The sequence below is a fragment of the Periophthalmus magnuspinnatus genome, chromosome 16 (assembly GCF_009829125.3).
Source record: "Periophthalmus magnuspinnatus isolate fPerMag1 chromosome 16, fPerMag1.2.pri, whole genome shotgun sequence".
NCBI lineage: Eukaryota > Metazoa > Chordata > Actinopteri > Gobiiformes > Gobiidae > Periophthalmus > Periophthalmus magnuspinnatus.
Window position 1 is genome coordinate 4,721,320 of NC_047141.1, and position 24,984 is coordinate 4,746,303.

The window sequence follows — 24,984 nt, forward strand, 5'->3', positions numbered from 1 at the left end:
CGACCCAAGTCAAAACTGGACTGAACCAGACCAGACTGAACCAGGCTTAGTTAAACCATGTGCTCCCTTCACACTGAGACAAAGGCAGAGCACAGTGTCTCAGAGAACAGAGACAGAGAACAAGGATGCAGAGATCTGTAAATTCAGTCTAAATCAGGATGAGCAGCTGACAAGTATTTTTCCTAGAATTAGGGCTGAATAATTTGGGAAAATATCTACTTGTGATTTTTTTTCTTTATAACAGAATTTGGCTTGTTTGTGCTGGTATTTTTCCGTCCATCGTGTCTCTGCTCTGAGCTGTGGAAGTTTTGGGGCTCCGCTACAGATAAGATAAAGCTGTTATTTTTACTGTGGGAAAGTTCCATGACACTGATGCCCTCCCATCCTCCTGTATCCCTGTGTGTCAGATGCCCTCCCAATCTCCTGTATCCCTGTGTGAGTGTGTTTATCACATTATACCATCAGAAAACAGTGTAATATGAGCTCTGTAAGTCTTCTATCCTGGTTGAATGGCCTCTCTATTTAACCCTTTCCCTTTTTTTTTTCTTTTAAAATTTATGTAACACACATATTGAAACAATCAAATAAATTTAAAACAAGCAAAGCAATATGAGCAAAAGTGGCATACATGTAAACTTAAGTTGAGGCAAATAATCTTACATAACAATGCAATAATAATAAAATAGAATACAGGAAAATTCTTCTGTGATATTAACTAATTTCCGTAGATTTATTGTTCAAAAGATTGTTAAGTGTTTGAAGGAAATTCTTGATCTCAATGATATAGACTTTAAATAGGAGTCTGGAGTTTGGATTTATGAATGTGTTGTTTTCCCAGCAGATTACATAGATTTACAACATGTTGAGTTTTATATTCTTCGTGATGAAAGTAGATTATTGTGTGTATTATGTGAACAGTCCAAATTACTTCTTAAGGTTGTTTTTTTCCACTGTTTAAAGATTAGACCGGGGTTCCTTTGACTATTTACAATGACAAAAGAGATGGGGGGGATGGTTTCTACTTCACTACTGTTTAACCCCCTCCGTGGGCAGACTTTTTTTTTTTTTTACGTAACCCCTCCGCTCGACGCACAGATGTTGCCCGGTCATGTCCTACAGAACTTACAAAAAAGAAAAAAAAAAAAAAAAATGTTCTAAAGAACCCCGGAACTGCTTGGGTCACGTGTCCCGGAGCGTCACCTGTGATTGGCCTCTGCGCTCTAACGTCAGCGCGATCAGCTGTTTAATGCTCCACCACAACAACAACAACAACAGCAACAAAGGCTGTGCAAAAAGCGGAGCCGAGGAGCGAGGAGGCCGAACGAGACTGCGAGTCCTCCGAAGACAAGCACCACCAGCACCAACAACAACAACGACACCAGCAGAAACAACACCGCCTTTTCACCCAGTCTCTCTCAGCACCACCGAGGCTCCGCTCTACCTCAGCCCGGGGGAACTGCGCCTGGCTCCGGCTCGCTTCGCTCTGCTCTCGGCCTCTTCGCAGGTGAGACTCGGCTCTTTGTTCATCGGGTTTAACACACTGTTCCCGATCATTTCCTCCGACAAAACACCACCATCCTCCCTCAAACTACATGATTTATGCTCGAATGTGTTTTGTCCTATTAAAAAGACGCGAAATCCACCCGCGTTTTTTGTGTTTTTGTGCCGAAATTCGAGTGTTTTAATCGGCTTTATTCTGTCAGCCAGGCGCCTCCCTCCACCGTCAAAAGCGGCTTCACTACGACGCCAGATCTTTGTCCCGAAACCTCACCAAAACTCTTTTAAATCTTTGACAAATTTGTGATTTTATTAGTCAAATCGCGTTTAATATTCGTATGGTTTTGTCACTTGTCCATCCCTCTTTATTTTTATGTGTTTTGACTTGAAGATTTGGCCTACATTTTGTTTTTCACTGCACATTTACTCCAGATTCATCAGGCCTCGCATTTGTTCATTTTAGTGCTCGAGCATTTTGCACATTCGGGTTAAATTTACACAATTTTTTGCAGAAAGTTGAAGAATGCATGCATTTTCCCCATGTTTTTTGTCGTTCTTGCTTTGAATATATGACCATATTTTATTAGAATGCAACAAAAAGGCAAATGCATTGGGAAAAACTGCGCTGTATTCATGCAAATTTTGGAAAATATTCAGTAAAGTTAAACAGCCAAGTGTCCATCAGCGTCGAATTACACTGGACTGTTTCCTTCTTTGGGAGAAGTTGGCTGTAGCGCTGTTTTGAATGTTTTGTGTCACGTTATATCGGTTTAACATGTAATTTAAGCTTAAAAACACAACGCCGAATGCATTATATAACCCTGAGATTTTATAAAGGATCGTGTCTGGTGTTGTAATTACATTGCATTCTACTAAATTGAGTAATTGTTGCCAAATATTTCAAAAACGTGGGTGAGTTTTTTTTAATCATGTTCTGCTATCGAGTTTAACTTTTGAAGTATTGGTGGATTCTCTTGATGTGTTATGTAAGTTTAATTTAGTGCATGGCAGTTTTAAATGCAGTAGTTATTATCAGATCAGGTTTAGATGTTTACGTAACAAAGATGTACTGCGCACTGACACTAGGCGGCGTAGTTTTACAGCTAAATTTGTGTTGAGAAGGGAAAAAAAACAGCTGTATAATTATAGCTTGTTTATTTTTACATTTACTGGTCTATTTATGTGATATTTATGGTTGTTTTTTTTGTTGTTTTTTTTAATCCTTAGACCTGGACAGAAGCAGTTAGTAGCAGCAGCAGTAGTCCAAGTAAACAGACTTTTATGTAACTCTGTGTTTACTTTTGTCAAACATCAGCAAATGTTGTGTTTAAGTGTCAGAATATTTGCTCTGAACTCAGTGGAGGAAGGCAATACAAGAACAGCATAATGTTGTTCTGTTAACACAATCCTAAAATGTCAAACTCGATTTCCACACTAAAGACTTGATAACTCAGTCCTGATTCAAAGTTAAATGGTAGTACTTTGTTTTCTATTCCCATGTGGCTTTATATCTGTGCAATCCCTCAGTCGTCCTGGTAGGTTCATTCTAAAGCTATTGAGGAAAGGTTCATTTATGTGCTGTGGCTTTAAACAGGCGGTGAGTGCATTTGTGCATTTGCAAACTTTGATTTTATCTTTCTCACTTTACTTTGTTGTCTGATTGAGTATGATAGAACAGTTTTTTAATGGCGGTATATTGCTGTTATTTAAAGGGCCCATATTATGCTATTTTCTGCTATATATTGTAATGTTGTTAAAGCTCAGAAGAGTCAATTTTGTGTGATATATGATCTTTTAATGATTATAAATTGGGCGGTATAAGGCTGTAGTGTATTATCATGGGAGCGTATGGGGCACAGTGCTATAGTAGTGTTATAATGGGTGTGTATTATAGTGGGGCTAAGCTGTGACCTGGTTTACCCGAGTGCACTTGACACGCAAACAGCTGTTGGGTCTTTATCCTCCTCAGGAACTTTAACCTCACCTCAGCCAACAGTCTGTACCATTACATGTGCTGCTGCTACTGGGGCTGCTGTCAGTTTTATAGATCGTATCAAAAATAGGAAGGATTTTACGAAAGACTGAACTCACTGTATTACACTGGACTAAACCAAGACTCAGCAAAGGGCACAGATACAATAAAATGTTTGCAGAAATGTTTTTAAACCTGACTTGTGTGTGCTCTATAGTAATAACCTATGACACGTATGGATTATGTTATAAATTGCACATTTTAAATCACAAAAAAATTGAAAATAAGTGATTAAAGATTGCTCAAAGATACACGAATCACTTCAAATACAGTGTGAAGAGGGTCAGTGAGAAGGAAATAACTATGACATGGTTAAAAGCTCTGAAAAGTCCATAATCTGTGACATCAACCTCTCCCACCTCCACCGCCAACGTTCCCTCACACGCCACATTCACATTAAACAAAGTGGGTGACGTGTCTTGCCTAAGGACACAACCACAAAAACAGTATTACTATTCTCTGGTTTGAGCTGGGACTGAACCATCATCTTTGTTATATCACCATAGACAAAAGTCATATGCATCATTACACTTGTAACCTCTAATAATAACTTGGCAGAACAATAATTGGACCATAATAACCCACACCCACTTAACAAAATAAAAACTGTTCCTCCTGTTATTCACCTTTTCAACCCGACCTTAAAGTGCCTGTCTCTGAGGGCTGTGGCTGTTATGGTGACATAATCAGGTCTGAATGTAGTCCTGCTCCATTTTTTGGTCTACTTATAGTTTTGGCTCAGAGTACGGCTGTAAGATTAACACAATCAAATTCACAATTTGACTGGACTCAGTTTGCAAATCACAAAGGCACAAGACTGGCATAAATCACAATCTAACCCCAAAGTTTGCCAGTAAAATCCCAATTAGATATTTTTTTCCAAATCATTCAGCCCTGGCTCAGTATTGGACCAGTACTAGTCTTGGCTCAGTCCAGTTTTAGTCCTGGTTTTGACTCTTATGTCATCTGCGGGTTTATATTTAACCAGCTGCCAGTGCCGTGCATTAGGTTCATAAACAAACAGATTAGAAAAATAACCCCAGTTTGGGTCAGAGGGCAAAAGGACAGAGGGAGTCGGAGGAAAAGAACTCAGGCAAAACACAAATAAAGGTTCTAGCACTAAAGTTTGAAATGTAATAAATGTTTGTGGTTAAGGCTTTACCCCATCTAGTGGCAGATCATGAGATAGCAGTTAACAGTATTGTGCCCTCAGCTATTAAGTGCTTTAATCTTGGTTTAGCCTTGGTTTAGTTCTGGTGTAGCACTAGTTTAGTCTTGGATTAGCCTTGGTTTAGTCCTGATTTAGCCCTGGTTTAGTCCCAGTTTAGTCCTTCTTTAGTACTGGTTTAATCTTGGGTAATCCCTAGTTTTGTCTCATTTTAACCCTGGTTTAATCATGAATTAATTTCGGTTTCGTCTTGCTTTAGTTTGAAGAGATGTAGGCTTATTGTCTACAAAACCAAACTGAAAAAGCTATTTGGGAGTTAAGCAAAATTAGAATAATGTGTATCATCTAAAGATCTGATCGATAGACAGACCAGAAACTTGTATTTCAAACTTCTAAACCATGGTATAAAGTGATATTCCTGCATTTGGTCCATTCACTTTTTGTGCAAAACTCCTACCAGGATATTTATACCTTATCAGAACACATATCGTCCCACCTCTTCTTTAAGTGCCTGTAGTTTACTTAAACATTTTGTACTTGTGTCTTGTGATACTTTTAACTCAAACATGTTTCCCTGTTTTTGTCCCTCCATAGCTCCCGTATCCTTTTTGCACTGCCGCTGAATCTGAGCGTCTGATTGGCTCTGATGCACTTTAGCCCCGCCCCCTCACATCCTTATACGGTGCTGTCTTCTTGCAGCTCATGACCAAAGGTGAGTTACATTTACTCAAAGAACGTTTTTTCATTTACCTCTTGGAGTGAAATTAAATTGAAGTGTGTTGCCTTTTCTATTCAGTTACATCTATTATTAAACATCATGGTAATAATAATAATGTTTTTGGTGAATATAGCATTTTCAAAACAATAAAAGGTAACATGGTGATCTAAATATGTTACGTGTTAGCAGTTACCAATACTTCCTCTGTGCTCCTCAGCTCCTGTTGTCCCGCCCCCTTCGGCTCTGACTCCACCCCTCCCGGCTCTGTCCCCGCCCCCTCCAAAGGACCAGGATGTTCCAGCGGTTCACCAGCGCTCTGTTTGGGGCTGACACCAGTGACCTGAGGCCTGATGGAGCCCAGTCCGAGGAAGAGGAGGAAGACTGGATCCTCGTCAACTACCTGAGTGAGTCAATAATGCAGTGAAGGTTGAGGGTGTGATTCTCACTTGACCCAGTGCATACGATATGTTACAGGAGAAAAAACAATCACAGGCTCTGCCCCTAACCCCTCGTTCACTCTTTGTCAGACTCTTGAGAGGCTCATTCACAGAGCGATTCAGACACTCAGCTCACGACAGTCGGGTCATGTGGCGTCTGGGTGAAAAATATCTATATAACTCTGATAAAACTGGATTTGTGTCATAAATAATGATCAGATTGGACTGGTACAAGTCTTTATGGAGTACTAATAATCATACAAGTTTATGTCTAGCTGGATTTCACTTTTAACAGCTTGAGCTAAAGTTAATGCTAACGCTAGCAACTTTACATCATAACGGTTTATTTAAGAGTGTTTTAATCATGATCATAATCAGGATCAACAGTGAGACAAACCAGAGCTTCTATCTGCTTCATTCAGTCGTGTTGTGTCCAGTTAAAGACCTTTTGCTGTTTGCTGTTGTTTTTACGTCACTTGCAATGCATTGTGGTTTATATTGACCGGCCAATTGACCATCATTGGACACTACTTCAAGGTGCATTGTGGGAAATTTTGAGTGTACTTCATTTTCACTCACTAGACATTCAGCCAGAATGGAGGAAATGGGACTATTTTTGGAGTTCTGTACATGATTTTGTCCCATGCATTTGGTCAAAATACATTTGTTCCAGAGCAGATATATTGTATAAGCTGCTCTTTAGGTCAATTATAAAGGCATTTTATCAAATATCAAGAAGTGCGTGCTTAGCATGCCAGTTCTTCCATCAAAAATCTGCGCTTACATCGGGGTGAATGCTCAACATCCCAAAGTTAAGTGAGGAATAACTTTGGACCACTGCAAACAGTTTCAAATGTAGTAGTTCTGTTTTTCACATTTTTAAAATATCTGTGATCATTGTTTACTGTAATTTGTCATATTGCCCTGCCTTACTTATTGATATAGTTGCCATATCCCAACAGTTGTGGCGGAGCTAAAATAGTAGACTCATAAATGCCATCAGTCTGTATAAGGTGTCTGGTCTCATATTAAACCGAGCCTGCTTTAGGACCTTGGGGACTCCACCCGCTGTGGTCCGCTCCTCTCAGATGTAAACACGGGCTCAAGTGCAGGAGGCGGGACTAAAACAACGCTAAAATAAGAAATCATCACAAGTATTTATATCCCTCAGCATCACAGCAGCAGCTTTGTCTGATGCAGGGTTGCCAAAAGCCTCCAAAATCAGATATTAATCGATGCTCATTAGAGAAGGTATCAATACCAAAAAAGTCCCATTTACAGGACAGAAATGAACCTTTCCTGAATATCTTGTGCACACAGTATATTGTCTATAGAAAGAGGTTGTTTTTTTATTATTATCATTGTGGTATCAGAATCATACATACATACATTCATTTATACAAAACATATCCAAAACATTGTGTGTGGATAATGCTAGTTTAGTCTCATCTCAGTTTAGTCCTGGACCTTTCTTGAGTTCAGAACTTGGTCCGACAGGTTAGGTTCAGTCTAGCTCACTCATCATGTTAAAACTGGGACTAAACTAGGACCACACCAGGACCAAATCAGGTCAATATCAGGACTAAACTGAGATGAAACCAGGACCAGACCAGTATTGAATTCTGTCTTTGGAACTTGAACCGGTTTGTCCCCGGATTGAACTTGGTCTTGACGCGATTGAACTTGGTCTTGACGCGACTGGATCCTCTCCTGTTACACACCACTGTAAATCAGTCCTGATTTAGACCTGTCTTAGACCCGGGTCAGTCCTGATCTAGACCTGGGTTAGACCTGGTTTAGACCTGGTCTGGACCTGGGTTAGACTTTGATTTTGATCTGGGTTGCACCTGTGGTTGCACATAGAGACTAGGGATCTGTTGCCAAATTGCAAGGCGTCCAATGTGGGCAGGCTGCATTCTCTCTCTCTCTCTCTTCTTCTCCCCCTTCCCTCACTCTCCCTCCTGTCTCTCATTCTCCCCCTCCATCTTCTCCTCTCCTCCACACCTTTAATTTCTTCTCACTCTCTGCTCGTTTCTTCCTCTCTCTTTCTTCTCATCTTTCTTCCTCTCCTCTTTCCTGTTCTCTCTCTTCTCTTCTTCCCTCTTCCCTCTTTCACCTGGATTGATCGCAGTAACAGCAGGTGTGAGCCTTTATCCTTTCGTGGCCTGGTTTGCACTCTGTCGTTCCAGGGCAAGTCCTCAATAAACTCACAATTCAACATGTTGTATCTGACCTGCTGTTTATTTACTGTAGTGCGATGAAAGTGCAGTGGAGCTTAAACCCTGTTTTAATCCGATGAAATGTTACACAGTGAGGCTTTAACCCTGTTCTACTGTAGTGTCCTCCTGAGGAAACTAAACACAACTCCAGGAATATTTATAATTTATATTTTAATAAATGTTGTGCCAGCAATAAGAGGAAGACGTTCAGGGAGATGTTCCTTTTGCATGACAGAGTGCCCCCTGCTGGCTGCTTGGTTGAATTAGTTTTACAGCGATGAAATTCACACAAAAAGTCAACACATTACAACATTATTTATCTGATCTGTGGGGACATGCTTACAGTAAGAATACGTGTTATCCAAGGTATTTTTGAGCCATTAAAACAAACAAGAGACAGGCCCTCCACCATAAAAGCTTTAACATTAGCTTGACATTAATGAGTTGTCTCTACACATTTTCTGTTTTTAGTACACAAAAGTATGCCTGGGTTATTGTATTGCACACATTTTCCTTGTCTAAATATTATAAGTGATCCTTACCCTCTCTCTTGTGTCTCTCAGCTGACGCGTGCTCCGGCTCCTCTGTGTGCGCTGATGAAGAGGACCTAGTGATACTGCCCTCCCCCACAGCGCCCCCTATGGTTCGCTGCCCCTCCCTCACCTCCCTAAACTCTACCATGACGGAGCCCGACGAGCTGGACGCCGCAGCCCCAGATCCGGACCGGGACTCGGACTTGGACTCGGACTTCCTGCGCCTGGAGCCTGGTTCTCTGGAGGAGTCGTGGTTCGTCACTCCGCCCGCCTGCTTCACCCGAGCTCAGCCTCTGCCTCTGGAGCCCAGCCCTTTGGAGAACCTACTCATCGAACACCCTTCCATGTCCGTGTACCTGCTGCCTCTGCACGGCAACAGCAAGCCCCGCCCCCAGCATGGCAACAGGCCCCGCCCACAGACGCACCTGCAGAAGGCCCAAGGCAACGGAGGCAAACCAGGAAGTAAGAAGGAGAAGCGACGCTCGATGGACGCCAGACACAGGTGAGAGGGAGTTTGTCACTGTTGAGCTCCATGGTGTCGCTGAGCAAGACACATTCTCCACGCTTGGCTTTCAGGAAGGGCATCTGGCGCAAAACATTTGACCAGATACTCATGTTACTGATTCACAGCGCTAAGATGCAGCTAAAGCAGATTTTGTGCTTGTCATGTCTTTTTAATTCAGAGTCATTTTGAATGGTCTGTGTAACTGAAATTTGGTTATTTAAACATATTTTTAATGCATTGGATTCATATAGCGCTGTTTTGGACACTCAAAGATGCTTTACTTTGCATTACTGATTCACTGTCGCATTAATTTACTATTGTAGCCACAGCTGCCTTGAGCCAATCTGCCACCAATAGTGTCAAGTTAAAGACCCTATTTTCTGATCTGTTATAATGCTTCCTCATCAAAAACATATCTAGAGTTGTGTTTTGTTTCATTCTCACATTTAACACACAAACCTTGCATATTTATATATATTTTTTGAATGTAGTTTTTAAACTCCATACACCTTCACTAGAATCATTTCAGTAATTTCAGCGCTGGAATTGCTCATTTCTACTGAACTAAAGGTAAGAGATAGCTGCTAACTTTAAAACTAGTGCTTCGTGACATCACAAGGTGGAACAGAGCATTTTGAGCTTTGGAGCTGTAAACAGATTAATAATAAAAGGTTAGTCCATCTTGTGCAAATGAAACAAAACACAACTCTGGTATATTTGGGATGAGGTAACAGCATTATAACGGCTGAAAGCTCACAAGAGTCAATTTTGTGTACTATAGAACCATTGTTGTTCTTAGTTATTTTAAGACTAGTGGCATCTGAATACTTTTCCCTTAGGACCCATTGTGGTTTTTTTTACAACTCCAGGTTTTGTTAGTGTCAAAGACTTGTTTTATTGCAGTTTTTATACTTGATCAGAGTATTAAATGCTCTCCTCTCTGTCTCTCTCAGGCCTGAGTGTATCCAGCGTCGCCCGGTCTCATCCTCTCTCCCCCCCTCCGTCTCGGGGCGAGTTGACCCTCTGCAGCCCCGCCCCCCTCACTCTCTTTCCAAAAACACCCTGCGACGCCTCAACCCACAGCGCCCCCCGAAGACTGCCGCCCCGCAACTGCACCAGCCCACCCACCGCCAGTTCAACTTCTGACCACCACTGAACCACGGCATATAACGTCATATTTTAAAGAGGGCTATTAATCTAAATCAACTATTTGGAGCTTTCTAGCATGTTATTATGTTGTCCCCTCATCCAAAACATGCCTAAAGCGGTTTTAGACGCCATCCATACACGTTTGAGTTTTTTAGCAATACCTCACGGGTCCCTCAATACTCCCAGTTATTTTAATAAATGATGTTTAAAGAGGAATTCTGATCTATCAACTTCTACATCCTCCTCACTGCAACAAAACTTGATCGCTAAAGCTTGCATTTTTTTTTGGATCATGACATCAGCTTACCATTTTATTCATTTAAAGAACACATATGATGCATTCTTGTAGATTTACACATGCGTTTAGTCACTTTGGGATCAGTATTTCACATTTTCTGATTTAAAATAATGTCTGCATTTGGAAAATAACACTTCACATCAGTTTCCAATGAGGCATTTAGATGTTGGAGCTATCAGTGCTGTCTATTGAAGTTATTATGCTATGCTACTAGAGTCATGCTATGCCATAGATTTGTTGTGAACACGAGTTGACAGCAGAATGAGTCCGGTGATAGTTTATCTGTGACACAACAATCCTGGCAAAATGTGAACAGAGCATTTTTGAGACTTGACGACTTGAAAGTGAAAAACTGAAACTAAACTACAACTACAAGTATGTTTTTAATGAGGGGACAACGTCATAACAAAGTCAGTTTTATGTAATATGTGTTTTTTATTTTATCACAAATTTCAAAACCCATCATAAACCAATATAATTGAATTTACAAGTGGACAACAAGATGCACAAGTCCATCTCCATTCGTAATCTCGGTGGTCAGTTGTTTAGCCTCTGGGACTCTGCGCCTGTCTTCACCTGTCAGCTCCTCCAAACACCTGACGTCCATAACCTCTAATTGCACTAAACAAATACTTTCCCCTGACTGTAAAAACCACCAGACTGAATCATTTTAAATCAACGCTAGATCCGTCACACTTCACCAGAGCCTTACCAGAGCCATACGACAAATCTACTCTCAAATGTTGCTGGATGTTTTCAACATTTTGGATGATTTAATCTCAATTTATTTTCCACCATTTTCAGCCTTGCTTTGTCGAGGGGTTAAACAAAATGGCCGCCTTCTTCTCGGCCTGTTCATAGTTATTTTGACTGTTAAGTGTTCAATCTTTCTTGTCTAGAACTTTTTCACGGCCGCCGTTTTGTGTAGAATCATCGCTGTAGGTCACTTTACTCCGAGGCAGGTTCTAAAGCCAATTACAGGACATTTTTGAGTCATTTTGGGCTGATGTTTAAAGGAGAAATAACCTAAAGACAATGCACGTGATGGTTTTGTTATATCGAGACTACATTACCCAGAGTGCTTTGCAAAAACGGTTCAGATTTGGAAACAACACATTCAAACCATGTCTTAATAATCAAAGAAATGTGTCGAGTTTTCAAAATGGATGACTGTCTATGGTTTTGGAAAGTTGCATTATGGGAAATGTAGGATTCGGTGACTTTGGAGAGATGTTAATTGCATTTTTACATTTGTTAAGCAAAGTGCAATTAATAAAACTAGGGGATAGTTTTAGGTTAGTGGGTCTTTTCGCTGCTTAGTAGTTACAAGTTAGCATAGCATATGATCATCAAGCCGCCATTTTGAATCCTTGTGTGTGGTTTTTTTTTTGTTTGTTTGTTTGTTTTTTATTTCAAAATGGCCTCCTGTCTCTTCAACTAAAGTCACAATCCAAAACTTTGCATCTAGATACGGTTTCTCTTTTAATTTCCGGTCTTAAAACCAACTCATTTTAAATCTGTCCGGTTTAAAGGCTGAACCTGCCTCTGACTTGATAAATTCAGTACTTTTCACGATATTTTTTTGAAAAACTAAAAAAAAAAAAAATTAGAAATAACAAAAAAAGTACTAGGTTAAATATCACTAAACTTTGCCTTGTTTTAACGGTAGCTTTCAAACGTATAGAAAAATATGTGTAAAAAAAAAAAAAACTTCCAAAATATTTTTTTAAAAGACAAAAACATATCAGGATGAAGCTGTGTGTGTTGTGATGTTAGCCTGTTGCATGGTTGTTGTATAGACGATTGTTTGGGCAAAAATTACGAAAAAAATGTTGAAATTTGTAATGTTTTTTTTGTTTTGTTTGAGAAATCTGCAGTCCACTTCTCAGGGTCATAACCAATCACTAACTTTAGGAATTGCAGATTTGCTCGGAACCCGTAAACGTTTTAACAACTTTTTATAACAAGAATTCTATAGCGGACTTTTTTGTTTAGTTTAACATTGTGTATTTGTTAAGATTATGTATTTCTGCTTTAGTTACATTTGTTTAAACATATTTATAAACCAAAAAAGTAGCAGCAAACTTAACTTTTTTCACTTTTATTGTATTTTGTTTAGGGATGCACCGATACCGATACTGGTATTGAATATCGGCAGCAATACTGAAAAAATTAGCTGAGTCAGTTCCATGATATTGGTTAAACCCGTATGCTGGTTGGGCTTTCATTGGATGTAATATTATTTCCAGGCTGATTTTGGTCCAGAACGTCTCATAATGTTTGAACTTTTATTCATATGAGTCTGTTCAGTCTGATGAGAAGGATAAATAACAGTTAAATAACACAGTTGGACCTCTTGTGTAATAAGTCATCTGTGTTTTAAGGAAGCAAGTGCTATTTTCCGTCCCTACACTGGTATCGGTTGATCTCGGGTGTCAGCAGATACTTAAAGTTAAAGTATCAATATCAGAACTGAAAAAGCTGGATCGGTGCATCCATAATTTTGTTATATTAATATTTGATTGTTCTTGGCTTTTGTGCTTTGAAACTGATGGACTAACGATTCTAAAGTTGAATACTGTGGAAGCAACGGGGAAACCTGGGAGTTATGTCACCAAAATGTCATGTCATTTGAAGAGGAGGCTTTTTAAAATGGTTCTTATTGGGATTCTTCATCTTGTGTGGGTTGAAAAGTGCATATGGCAGGTTTTCATGTTTTTGTAAAAGACTTGGTTTAGTGGGATAGTACCTCTGCTATTTTTTTTTTTTTTTTTTTACATCAGTTAAGTGACAAACTGTGGAAATGGAAAAGAAAAGTACAAAAGTATAAAGTAGCTGTGAGTTATAAAACAGAATCCAGGAACAGTTCACAAACAAAGAAGTGTTTCTCTCACAGTTTTAAAACTAATTTAACAATCTCAAGTTTTTTTTGTTGTTATTTTTATTAGTCTAATCATTAATATTGTGTAATTTAGTCAGTTTTGGGCCTTGTTTACATTATAGGCACTAAATTACAGTTATTGAGTTACCTTCTGCTTATGTCACATCTGCTGCCCATGTCCAAACAGGAACTAAAATTATAAACTAGGCAATATTTTTTGTCAAACCTACAATGTTAACTATGTTTTACTGAAAATAATATTCTAGCCTGGCATATGCACTTTACACAAGGAGCGCTCAATAACTCAAAACATGTACTATCCAATTGCTAATGAAGCCTATTGGCACATGCTGTTTTATTGAACAGATCCAGTGCATCTTTTCGTAAATACTACTTAAAACAATTTAAATCTGGGTTCAGTCTAAACCAGGTCTAAACAAGGACAAAGTTCTTTACAGATTCAGAATGTATATATGGCTCTCTTGCTATAACTGTTATTAGCTCTAGATTAACCATATAACATAAAAAACAGGAAAAACTAACTAGTTAATTTAAATATTTTACAACATTTACATATTTTTTAGGACAAAAATAGTTAAATCACTTTTTACTCTCAGTATTTTAATACATCAACGTTTGCAGCGATTACTAAGAATAGACTAGACTAGCAATGATCACACAATAAAATACATTATTGTAAAGAGTGGGTATTATGCAAAATAATGTAGTATTATTATTATTTATATTGTTTTTTCTACCATGTTATAACATTGTTCACTCATCAAAACTGTACACAGCAACTTGACAAACCTAATGCGATGTGCAGTAGTTTTATTTGTGGGATGCAGCTGATTGTGATGTGATGGCGCTCTGAAGGGGGAGTGACTTAGCATGGAGAGCAAAGGGAGAGGGAACTCTGAAACCTTTGCTGAAACTTAGAAAACATGTTAATGCGTTGTTTTGGGTGAATATAGCATTTTCAAAACAATAAAATGTAACATGGTGATCTAAATATGTTTTGTGTTAGAGTGAATACCCCACAGACGTAAAATACTTCCTCTTTAAAAAGTCAATACTTAGATTCACTTTTTCTTGTAATTTTTGGTGACGTATTTCCAGATTTGCCTTCAAATTCTGTAGCATAAACATTGAACTTTATACTAACAAATGTAGCTCGTTAGCATTAGCTTTGTTTCACTGTACATATGAATACGCAAGTGTGTTTTAAGCTTATGTATCTGCAATCATCGCTCATCGTTATATTTTGACAGAAGGGAGCTTGTTTTCCGATATCGTCACTTCACAGGGATTTGAACATTATTTTTGTGTTTTTATTCTGATTTTAAAATGCCTTGAAACTTTGTGGATCACGTGCCTTCCAGGTTTTGGACAATGCATCAATGAAGAACTTGAAATGTCTTTGTTTCGATCGGACTCGGTAACTATGCACCACTGTGTCGTCTGAACCAGCATAGCCCATGTTTTCTATAACCACAGTCAAATGTAGCAGGAACTTTATATTATTTGGACAAACGTGTGGAGATTTGTGGCATTTCTGAAAATCTCACGTTGTGTTTTTGTGTAGTTTACCTGTAATAATACTCAGCACTTTGCCAAAAAAAGACTAAGTAAAAAGACTGTAGGGTTTTTAACTCTGTATTCTCATGTTTATGTTTTATCTGTGTGATGGATGTAGTTCTGAGGAGCATCTTTAAGGGTCATGTTTTGGACTGTTAATCTGTGATCTCAATATTAGAGCAAAATAAATGATAAAATGCACAATTCTCTGCTTTTGTCTCTTTTAGATAGCTCTCACAGAGGTGGTGAGGTAGCCAAAAAAATGTACTTCAGTAAGAGTAACATTACTTATAAATAATATTACTCAGATAGAAGTACAAAGTAGTGGTCCTAACTGAAGTTAGAGTACAAACATATTTGTGAAAACTACTTCTCAATAAGAGTAATTTAAAAAGTAACTGCACATAACATCTGATTCATAATTTGAAGGACAAAATATTAAATAATGAAAAAATGTGGTATTTTCAAACAGACAAACCAAATCATTTCTGAAGGAGCTGCAAGAAACACAAAAGTTGAAATAATTTCATATTGTCAACATAAAGCTCAAGTCACTTGTAGACTTACTCACAGTGGGAAGAGGAACATAACTTTTACTCGAGTAAGAGTACTGTTGCATTGTACACTATATTACTCAAGTAAGACTACTATAACTAATATATATATATATATATATATATATATATATATATATATATATATATATATATATATATATATTTCATTGTTTATCTAACATTAAACTATAATTTATCAGTTTAAAATGGCCTAATTCCTCCATAAACCTGCTCTCCTCTTGTCTCTGGTCGTTTTGACACATCAGCTGATCGCACACACCACGTGACTCTTGTGTTGACATTCTGCGCCGGGGCCACGCGACTTCTCCTCGACGCGCTCTGATTGGCTGTACGTCATCACGTCTCCTCCCCGCACACGGAAGCGCTCACGAATCCGCCAAAAAAACCACAAATAAACCCAAAAATACGAGATTATCATCGTATTTCTGGATCCCATCTGATTCATCAAAGCTTTACGCACTGTTTGAGTTTAACCGGGAGTTACGCACGGCCGCCATTTCGTGCAAACATCCACAAACGCTGCGTCGGCTTAAAATGCACGAACGCTCGGACAAAACTAGCTAAAACACCTTTTGTATCAGACGTACTGCTTTCGAAACTCGTCTGGAGAATAGTTAGGTTTGTATTTGTCCGTGGTGGTTGTTAAAGTGCGGGAAAAGCGCCAGAGATTTGAAGATTTTAGCGCGTTCGTGTGAGACCAGGAAGGCGCATGCGCAGTGTGTGAGCTCCCGCGGGTTGATATAAGGATTGGCGCCACAGCTGATCACTCATTCATTCTGCACCGCCACGGTAAGAGCTGCTCTGCACTTTTAACACTTGTTTTAACACTTTTGCATTGTCTACAAGCGCATTGTGTTCAGTTAATGCGGGTTTGACGCAGGGAGCTTCCTTTGTCGAGACGTTTTAGCGCAGTTTAAAGAGATTTCATTGTGCTTTGGAGTAAATGTAAATGGTACAGTTTGTAATGCTTGGAGGGAACCTGCAGGCTACAACAGCAAACCAGGACTAAATCAAGACTAAACCAGGACTAGAAGATCTCAAATACCGGACTATACCAGGACTAAACGAGAACTAAACCAGGACTGAACACTTTGGGCTTTGTGCAAGTTTCTGTTTCCTTTTCAGTACCTTTAGACATTATAATCCATGGCTTAATTTGCATGTAACCTAAATGGAGGGAATCTTAAATATAAAACTAACCAGGACTAAATGTACCATGTAACTAAAACCAAACCAGTTTAAGACCAGGACTAAACCAGGTCTCAATCAGGACTAGACAATGACAATGTGTGCACACTTATAACTCAAATTCAGCTAATGTACTGCAAAATACATGTCTTATTTTAGCTTTTATTTAGTTGTAAGGGTCATCAAAGGTAGATCGTGTTGTTTTGACCCATTCTGAGCTTGTATTTTGGTCTAAAGTTGCAATTTTAGTTTTCCAACACAGCAAAATCCTCTAAACTCTGTACTTTGCAGGTTTTCTGCTTTAAACTACGATCTGTTGCATATATTTGGTGTATATATTCACTTCAGACGTGTTAATAATCTCGTTTATGTGGTATAAATTGGATAAAGTCGTTTATCATCTTGTCTTTTTGTGAGGACCAGTTATTGTTGACCTAGTTAGCTCTGACCGGGCTTTTAGCGGCTAGGACAGTAGCATCTCTTATCTGCTTTAGCTTCGCTGTTTTTCCGCTTTTTGGGGCTCTTTTTAGCTCCAAAAACGCCATAACGCAAATATACGATCCTCAAGCGTTTAAAACCTTCAGTTAAACGTGTAATCGCGGTGATACGGACAGATTTAAGCGGTCCATTTGTGCACGGTTTCCCGGCTTGGAGTGGAGCAGGCTGGGCTGAGTTCCTCCCGCTCTGGCGCTTAGTGAAATGGCGCGTCTTTGAGTTTCCAATCTCAATAAAAGTAATTTTTTCACACATGTGTCAAGTTTTAAGAACACAATCTTAATCTTGAAACGTTTAATTACGAGTATATCCTTGAAAATGTGAGGTTAATCGGTGCATTTTTGAGTATTTTGTCTATATTTGAGAGCGGTAAAACTGCCCCCACCTTTTTGGCTCCCTTTTCAAACTTAGCTTCAGTTCTTGCTAATTTAGCCTTTTTTTATTTACATCTCGGTTACAACTAATTTAACCGATGTTTACCAATTCTGAAAGCTCTATCCCTGCTCTATTACCGTGTCATAACTACATTACCATCAACACTTTATAAATTACAATATTACCCCTTTTTATTAACATTATCTGATCAGGCTTGTGCAGGGCTGTCACGTCCATTCAAGCCTTATAAGTTTATTTACACCTATATTACACCCTAAATACTCTTGTAGAGCCTTGGTATGTTTTCAAATACAAATATGAGTCTATTAATTCGCAGTTTTATTCTCGTATCATGAGTCACTTAGAGCAGATTGTGGAGTTATACTTCTCAAAATGGCTCCCAAACTTATTACACTGCAGGTATCTAGTCTTACTGGTTTCTGATGCCTCTGTTTATGGATCTATTTGTTTCTTTAATACTAAGATTTTCTCCTTTTGTCTTTTCAGTGAAGCAATAACCCAAGCCTACATCATGTCTCGACGCAGGTATGTCCACAAAAATGACTGGTGCATTACACAGATTGTATGCAGAAGTTTATCTGACTATTTTGTTGGTTCTAAGATGTCTGCTTTTGCCATAAATTTAACAACGTTTGGGGTCTATTTTTAACTAGGCTACACTATTTTGTCTTTTGTAATTGTAATCAAGTCGTTTCTAGTGTTTTCACGATGCTTGATTTCGATAGTGAGGAATAAACTTGATACTCTGTACGGATTCTGATACCACAATGATATTTACAAAAAACACACTCTTTATCTACACAATAGAATGTGTTTTTCAACTTTAAATGGGAGTACTTTTTAATGTTCTATTCCACATGTGGCCTTATATCCGTGTAATCCCTCATAATGGTCCATGGTGTGTACTAGTCTATGCGTCTTACACTTGTTCTGATAACCTCACGATCATTCTAAAGACACTCAGGAAAGGTTCATTTCTGTCCTGTCAATGAGGCTTTTTTTTAGTATTGATACCTGCTCAAATGAGTAACAAGTTTTAGTATCGACTAGCATATGATTTTGACAGCCGTAGTCTTTTCTATATGCATTCTTCACATGGCAACCTAGATAATATAATGTCTTACGAGTTATTCCATATTAACACAAGTTTAACTGTACATTTTTCTTGTACAAACGCTGAGGTCACATCTGGTTTATTTCTGTCATGTTACTTGTTTTAATAAAAGTTGTATTGTTTTTACAGCGGCCGCCTCACTCTGCAGGTGAGAGACTCCAATACGCCAGAGCCCACAGTGCAACCACAGCTGAAAAAGAGGAAATCTGAGGTGAGACCCTGTTCTCTTATTGTCGTATCTGTTATTAGCATCATTTGAGGTTCAGTTTCAAGCCTTATGTGGTGGCAGAGTGGTTAGCATTGTTCTTTTTATCTGGGTAGGTTCCCTCTTTTAAAACTGCACAATATATTGCGATTTGAGTTGACGCAATTATCAAATCACAAAGGATACTGCAGATGTTCTGTCAGATGCCCTCCCTGTGTCTCAGTGGGGTCTTATTCTGTGTAAAAGTTGCTAACCCTGTTGTTTAGCCTTTATAAACACGTTCTGAAATGCATGGGATTCTTGAATTACTTTGAGACAAGACTGAAATATGGACTGGAATTGTTTATTATGTTTATCTACACAGAATCCTACTTTTAACATGTTGCAATACTGGTCAGTGTTTAACTATGCTTTTTCTAACTTTAGTTGTGGAATTGATGATGTTTTAAAATTAGTTTGTAATATGTTTTCTTTTGTTTAGCCTCTTAAGAAGAAACTGCAGCCTGCCTCCAAGAAACAAAGCTATGAAATCCAGGTTAGTTCAAACTTCAAAATAAAGTTGAAGATATGCAGAAAGTTGATAACAGTTAACACACTACTACATACAGGGGACTCTAACCTTTTTTCTCTGGTGAGTTACCTTCACCAAACAAAAATGACAAATATAAGAGACATGATGAGCTTTAGTTTGTTGGATCATGTCCCCCCCATCGATGCTAAATTTGTTGAACCTGATTGTTTCTTTTAGTGACTAGACCCAAGAACTCACTGTATTACAACCCAAATCTGCATGTGATATTTTAGCTGCCCCCATCTGCGTTGAATATGATTGGACCGTAGAATGCCATCTGAAACCCAGCAGTAACAGAGCACAAAGGTTCTCCTCACATTGACACAGTGACCTCAAATACGGCTTAGCTGCACTACCTCCATCTGTACACTAGATGTCCTCAGTTCATTGTTAAATCCCTACATTCGTTCTATAGCAATTTAAACTCTTCATTATCAATGTATTTTTCTTTGCTATGAGATAATATTTGTCATGGCGCTAAAATTTCAAACACTATTATCGTCATGGTATCAGAATTATTCAAATAAAGAGTGTACTTTCTTTTGTATTATATCTGTGTAATCCCTCAGTGTCCAGGTAGATTCCATAGTGGTCTCACCTAGGTCCTACATGGACAATATACAACATTTTAAACTATTGAAAAATGTAGTTAGAATTGTATCTTAAAAGTCAGATTCGGTAATGTGTTTTTACGGAGACTATAAAAAAAGAATATATTCAAATAATGAGATGATAGTTTACAGTTTTGTTTTGTTTTTTGTTGCAGAAGTGTTGGAGGTCAGAAGAGGGCACTAGTCCCTGTGTCCTCATCGAGACGCCTCATAAAGAACTGGAGCCAAGTGACCCCAAAAGCTTCAGACAGTTCACTTTTAAAAACCTGTTCATACAGCCATCGCCTATACCACAGCTAAGGTACTACTACTACTACTACTACTACTACTACAATACTCCTCTACCACACTCCTCTACCTCTACTGCTACTACTCTACTAAAAACCCTGTTCATAATTCAGCTGTCACCTATACCACAGCTAAGATACTACTATTTCTGCCATTACTACTCCTCGTCTAACAAAAACCTGTTCATAATCCAGCCATTGCCTATACCACAGCTAAGGTAAAGTACTGCTGCTACTACAACTGAAGACTTCACTGATCCCACAACTAAGATGAAACCTTTTTTTTCCACTCTTGATAAATAATGCTTATTTGAACAAATCAAATACTTTTACACATTTAAATAATTGACATAAAGCATTTGCGTCTGCGTTTGTCATTGTGAAACTAAATCTGCCTGAATTCACACGTTAAATGAATGGGTCTGTCTGCCTTTAGTCTGTCTCTGTTCAAAGCCTCAGTGGTTTAGACCGTAGGGTGCTAGACGTCTGAGGTGTGGTCCGACCGGTGCCCACTGGGAGGTAGGGTTGGGAAAAGTATCAAAACTCGGATGCTAATCGATACTAAAACTAGAATCAAAACAAGTATACGCCCATGGATCACTGTGGAACTTACCTGGACCACTGAGGGAAAATCACATTATTAAGAAAGAGTATTTTTTACTATCATTATTGTATCAGAATTAGTACTGAGGATCGAGTCTCTTCCTTTAGTATCGAAATCGAGCTTGAAAGTTTAGTATCGTGACAACACTAGTCTGTATTTCTCATTCCCACAGTAAATGCGTCCAAATTTACACATTAAATGAACTGGTCCGTCTCTGTTTAAATCCCTGCTTCTGGGGTGTGGTTCCTGGTAAACATATGGATCCGTGTCTGGTAGGGCATCTGGCGTAATATAAACCCGTCACATCTTCAGTCAGATTCGCTCATGAACCAAAGCTAATTTTAACTTTTATAACTGTTTTGTCTCATGGCCCCAGCAGCTGCTTTCCTCCTGTTGGTCCTGTTTTTATCTCTTATGAGTTTTGCATAATTTATTCCCTGATGCGTTCGGGGGCTCAGTGCTTAGGACGATTAGCATTAGAAAGAGCCATAAGTGCCCCATTCACTTTCATTATCAGTTGGCGTTGGCTCAGCCCCCTCCACTCTCTCTCCCTCCCCCTCCCCTCTCCTGGTCTTACTGTAAACGTCATTGGCGAGAGAAGAATTACTGCAGCCGTATGTTTGCCAACCTCTTTCATCACGAGACTAAGAAAACTTGAACTGAACATAAAAATGCAAAAAACAAAACGGTAACATTTGACTCTTTTTTTGTAATGTAAATCTCATAAATTGTGCGTGTTAGGGCTGCAAAAATGTCCAGAAATGCATGGTATTCTTGGATTAGTTTAGAATATTTTCTTTAATTATGAACTTTAATCTGTCAACTGGACAAAAAGGAGGAGTGAAAACCCTTCAGCCAAGAAATGGACTTTCATTTTGGTTGTTTATTGCACTGAAGAACCTACTGTGAGCGGGCTTGCATCCCCACAAACGTTTCCATGGAAAGAAAGTCGCATATTTTACCTCATTGTTTAATACTTAAACATAGTAACACTACAGTTTAATAATATTTTTATTTCCCTTTGCAGCTGGGCGAGTTGTGACGACGTTTGGATCAAAATGTTGAACAAGGAGCTTAAGTACATCCACGACAAGAGTTACCTCCAGAAACATCCCAAAGTGCAGCCCAAGATGAGAGCCATTCTGCTCGACTGGCTCTTCGAGGTAAAACGATACAATACTCGGACATAACTCATTTAAGATAAAATATAAATATATAAGATTAAATAAATATATAAAGGGTAAAAGAGAGTAGACCTGGCTAAAGTTGAGACACAGGAGAAAGTTGGGTTTGTCTTCTTCAATATTTCTAAGTAGGATTTACTGATACTATTTACTTGGTTGTAGATTACAATACTACAACAAAAAGTATAATACACATAGACAAAGATTGAATAGTTGTATAAAGGTAAAAAGAGTAGAACAGATGCAGAACTTGTTGTATTTAGACCAGTGTTTCTCAAAGTGTGGCACAGCTCCTTTAGGAGGTACAGGCAGCTCTTCGCAGAGTTTGTGGGTTTGTCTCATTTAGAGTTTATTTTATCCACTTTCCTGTCCTCCTCTGGCTCATTTCTTGTTTAGAACTGCAGTCCAAATGATGTAGTCCACTTTTAGACCTGGTTTAGCCCTCGATTAGACCTGAAATAACCCTGGTAGAGCTGGTGCTACTTGTGTGAAATGGTTGATTTGTCATATTTGACCTATTATCTTGGAAGAAATCGTAATTTGAACCTTTTCTACATACAGCAAAATGTTTCAAAGGGTTAAGGAGTATTTGGAGTAAATCCTGTCTCATTGTATTTACTTGGCTGTAGAAACATTTTTATGAATCAACAGAATGTTTCAGTTTTGATTAAAAGAGTGAGTGGGAAATGCATGCATTTTTAACTCAGTAAACTCAGAAAATAAATGATCTGTTTAAATGTGTTTCTGAGTGAGGTCATAATGTCTTATAGTGTGCGTTCTCTTATCTCCAGGTGAGTGAGGTGTACAGTCTGCACAGACAAACGGCCTATTTGGCTCAGGACTTCTTCGACCGTTTCATGTTGACTCAAGACGACATGAACAAAGATTATCTCCAACTTATTGGCATCACCGCCCTGTTCATCGCAGCCAAGATAGAGGTAGGTCTGCGGACACTGGAGCGGGTTTAGACCAGGGTTGGACCTGGTTTAGTTCTTGTGTAGTCCGTGAAGTTCTATTGATTGAGCCTGATCTCACTCATCGAGTCATCTAGACACTTTATCACAGCACATTGTTAGTTATTCTGAACTGAAATTCCTTCTTGCATCAGTCTGATCATTTTTCTGGTCCATATTTCTCCAGGAGATTTACCCTCCAAAGATCTTCGAGTTTGCTTATGTCACAGACGGAGCCTGCGACACGTGGGACATTCAGAAAACAGAACTGCACATCCTCAAGGTTAGTTCCACTGTCGCTTTACGTCAATGTCATGTACTGTAGCAGCCACAAAAGGTTTACATACCTTTAATACAATATGTGGTTTTATGAATCCTGGCTAAAAGCACAGAGTGATCCATGTGCATGCTCAGGGCGCTGAAAGTAGAAGTCTGTTTAGTTGCCTCAAATGACTGAATATAATGATTGTTTTATATTTTACTCGTCTGAGAGTCTAGAGGGCTTAGTGTGTTGGTTCTGATCTGGCTCATGTTTCACACTTCCCCTGTGTGTGTTTTCAGGCTTTGGAGTGGAACCTGTGTCCGGAGACTCCGATCTCGTGGCTGAAGCTCTACTGTCAGGTCGAGGCTCAGAGCGACGCAGAGAACTTCCTCGTACCACAGTTTAAACAAGAAACATACATCCAGATCACGCAGGTAAATAACCTCCAGAATTCACTCACTGTGCTGCATAAACAACATAACATAAACAACTTGGCTGTTATGTTTTTGAAATAACAATTTTAACGTTGATTTATTCTTTATCAGTGAAATACATTATCAGAGTACATGGATTCACAACAATTGACTCAATCCATTTCCTCTCTCAGCTGTTAAACTGTTTCTCCCTGAGCTTTTAGACCTTTGCCTAAGACATTTTGGCTCTTTCGCTCATAAATATTCAAATGTTTTATGTCTATTTCCACCTCAGCTGTTAGACCTGTGCCTCATGGACATTGGAGCTCTGGATTTCTCGTACTCTGTTCTGGCGGCTGCAGCGTTCGGTCACTTCTCCTCCTTCGACGTGGTGCACAGAGTCTCAGGTCAGTCCCACATGTTCTAACCTCACACCAGACTCAAATGTGTGTGTGTGTGTGTGTGTGGGTGTGTGTGAGGGGACAATCCCAAATGTACTGTGCTTTTTGTCTCACCCGCTCCTCTCTCCTCAGGCCTGTCGTGGGAGACTGTGTCCCCCTGCGCGCGATGGATGACTCCATTTATGGAAACACTCAGGTCCGAGCCCCCTCCTCAGCTCAAATCCTTCGTCAAAGTGAAGCCCGAAGACAGGCACAACATCCAGACACACGTGGCCTACCTGGATCTACTGGTGAGTCAGTGTTTGGTTCAGAGGTGGGACAGAGAATATGCGAGGACGGGGTCAGAGGGGCAGAGGACGGGGTCTATTTCAAATCTAATGTATTTTCTTGTCTTCTTTCTATCAGAGAAAAGCGCAGGAGCGACAGTTGGACAGTTTTGACGGCTCCCTCTTCCTCTTCCTCTCAGCGAGTCCACGTTAACGCCTCCGAACAGCGCAGAGAAACCAGCCAATCCTTGAAGAGCTCATTCAAACGAGCCAATCAGAAAAGAAGAATCATTCCACTGAGCCAATCACAGACAGGAACACACCTAAACGACTGATCTCAGAGCAGGAAAACCACTTTGGGAAGACTGAAGTTTTGGTTAACACTAAAACTCAGACTAATTATTCTAGTCTAACTTTTATTTTAATTTCATGTGACCAAAA

At 39.1% G+C, this 24,984-nt stretch overlaps 2 protein-coding genes across 2 annotated transcripts; both read left to right on the top strand.

Moving 5' to 3' along the window:
• The first annotated feature begins 1,253 nt into the window (after positions 1 to 1,253).
• tp53inp1 (tumor protein p53 inducible nuclear protein 1) lies at positions 1,254 to 15,219 on the top strand. The gene is made up of 5 exons (XM_033980780.2): positions 1,254 to 1,504; positions 5,292 to 5,409; positions 5,633 to 5,819; positions 8,635 to 9,106; positions 10,063 to 15,219. The coding sequence occupies exons 3-5, from the start codon at positions 5,708 to 5,710 to the stop codon at positions 10,253 to 10,255; spliced, it is 777 nt and encodes a 258-aa protein (XP_033836671.1). The 5' UTR covers positions 1,254 to 1,504; positions 5,292 to 5,409; positions 5,633 to 5,707; the 3' UTR covers positions 10,256 to 15,219.
• Positions 15,220 to 18,163: 2,944 nt separating this feature from the next.
• Positions 18,164 to 24,757, top strand: LOC117383636 (G1/S-specific cyclin-E2-like). The gene is made up of 11 exons (XM_055228010.1): positions 18,164 to 18,197; positions 18,916 to 18,997; positions 19,473 to 19,526; positions 20,329 to 20,474; positions 22,092 to 22,227; positions 23,040 to 23,186; positions 23,389 to 23,484; positions 23,763 to 23,897; positions 24,172 to 24,283; positions 24,410 to 24,567; positions 24,683 to 24,757. Exons 1-11 carry the CDS (start codon positions 18,184 to 18,186, stop codon positions 24,755 to 24,757), a joined length of 1,155 nt encoding a protein of 384 aa, XP_055083985.1. The 5' UTR covers positions 18,164 to 18,183.
• The last annotated feature ends 227 nt before the right edge of the window (positions 24,758 to 24,984 follow it).